This window comes from Corapipo altera, unplaced genomic scaffold (assembly GCF_003945725.1).
Source record: "Corapipo altera isolate COAL_440 unplaced genomic scaffold, ASM394572v1 264, whole genome shotgun sequence".
Taxonomy (NCBI): domain Eukaryota; kingdom Metazoa; phylum Chordata; class Aves; order Passeriformes; family Pipridae; genus Corapipo; species Corapipo altera.
The window spans coordinates 70,645-72,754 of NW_020885152.1; the positions used below are offsets into that span (position 1 = coordinate 70,645).

A 2,110-nucleotide genomic window follows, 5' to 3' on the forward strand; every position below is an offset into this window, starting at 1 on the left:
ATCTAAGAGAAGGTCACTCTAATCAAACCTACGTCCTGAGGACCTCACTGCCACCGTCAAAGCTCGCTCGACCCTGGCAGATGAACCTTAGGATTAAAGGGTGGGTTCAGTTCTGCACACAATGTGTCTCGCCTAAAAATCCATTGCGCAGGCTTGATTATAGTAAGTCAATATATAGTAAGTCAATCAACTGCTCATGAAATGACATCACTCCCTTCATCCTCCTAAATAAACACCATTTTTTTGGTCTGAATCTTCGTATTTTGGAGTATTTTTGGTTGAATCCTTACTTTTTGCAGTTTGTGAGGGGGTTCATCTTGCTGTTTCTGAAGGGTTTTTTGCCTGAATCTCAATGGTTTGGGTTTTTCTGGGCTGAATCTTGGTGTTTTGGAGGTTCTTATGGTCACAGGATGCCCGGTGAGTTCTAGAGATGGACTTGGGCTGGAAGAACCCCCAAACCAACGTGCTCAGCCCTTGTTTTTACCGCCATCAGGATTTGTCCTTCCCAAAGCTTGGGCAGATGGAGGAGGAGGCTGTGAGGAAGAGGAAGATGCCTTGGACCCCCCAGTCAGGTGAGGAGGAAGTCAGTGGCCCTTTGGGCGGGTGTTGTGCTGGCTCTGTCAGCTGAGCATGGCCCCGGCTGCAGGACAACCCCGCTGCCGCCGCCGTCCTGCCGGGGCCGGAGTTGGGGGGATGTCCTTGGCCTTCCCTGTGGGCCAGAGGCAAATCCCCTCCCTGTCCTTCTTGCTTCCTGCCCCAGGCCCCGAGCTGAGGACGGAGAGCCCGGAGGACAATTCCCCCCGTGAGACCCTGTTGGGAGAGGCCATTTTGAAGGGCTCCCTGGCGCAGGAAGGCAGCGGGGAGGAAAAGGGCCGGAGATCCCCCCGCAGGAGGGGCTCCAAAGCCATCCCAGGGTGCTCTGAGGAGGAAAGACCCAGCCTGTGCTGGGAAGGCGGCCGGAGCTTGAGGGGGAGCTCTTACCTGGTGATCCCTGATCAACCTCCCAGCAGGGATAAGCCCTTCAGGTGCTTGGAATGTGGGAAGAGCTTCAGGGACAGCTTCAACCTGCTCCGACACCAGCACATCCACACTGGGGAACGACCGTACACATGTGGGGAGTGTGGGATGAGCTTCAGGAACAGCTCCGGCCTGCACGTGCACCGTCGCATTCACACCGGGGAACAGCCCTACACGTGTGTTGAGTGTGGGAAAAGCTTCAGGATCAGCTCCAGCCTACGGTCCCACCAGCTCATCCACACTGGAGAACGGCCCTATAAGTGCTTGGAATGTGGGAAGGTGTTTCAGACCAGCTCAGATCTCTTGAAGCACAAGCCGACACACACAGGGGAGTGGGCCTTCCACTGCACCGACTGTGGGAAGGGCTTCAACCGGAACTCCACCCTTGTCACCCACCGGCGCATCCACACTGGTGAGAGGCCCTACAAGTGTGGGGAGTGTGGGAAGGGGTTTACACGCAGCTCACATCTCATCCAGCACCAGCAGACTCACACGGATGAGAGGCCCTTTCACTGCACCGACTGCGGGAAGAGCTTCAACCAGAACTCCAACCTCATCACCCACCGGCGCATCCACACTGGTGAGAGGCCCTACAAGTGTGGGGAGTGTGGGAAAAGCTTCACCACTAAGTTTGGCTTGACCCAACACCAACGGACCCACCGGTAAAGGAAGCCCCGACTACAGGAAGAGCTTTGGCCACTGCTTTCATCCCAAATGAACCCCCTGATAGTGAGACAACCCCTGGAGTCCATTGACTGTCACTCCATCCCTTTTGACCAGAAATGGCCAGTCCCCTTTCCCAGGGGCAGGTTCTTCCAATGGAACCCTTCTTGGGGGATGTGTGTGCAGATTGCTGCCTTGGCTGGGGGCCCCTGATACCAATTTGTGCCCCAAAGAAGGAGTGGAAGAACTGCTCAGAGACAGAATTTTCAGTCTATAAGCAGGAGGTATTTATTTTATGGTGGGGGAGCAACCAGGTCGCCCTGGACACACTGCTCTCCTCGAGAAACTTACAATTGAGCTTTTTATACACTTTTTGCCAAGCAATTACATCACATATTATGAATATTCATTATCTTGCAACATCTACTTT

At 54.3% G+C, this 2,110-nt stretch overlaps 1 protein-coding gene across 1 annotated transcript; it reads left to right on the forward strand.

Annotated features, from left to right (window-relative positions):
• The first annotated feature begins 410 nt into the window (after positions 1 to 410).
• On the forward strand, positions 411 to 1,884 carry LOC113960575 (zinc finger protein 239-like). The gene is made up of 2 exons (XM_027670208.1): positions 411 to 417; positions 761 to 1,884. Exons 1-2 carry the CDS (start codon positions 411 to 413, stop codon positions 1,681 to 1,683), a joined length of 930 nt encoding a protein of 309 aa, XP_027526009.1. The 3' UTR covers positions 1,684 to 1,884.
• Positions 1,885 to 2,110: the final 226 nt, after the last annotated feature.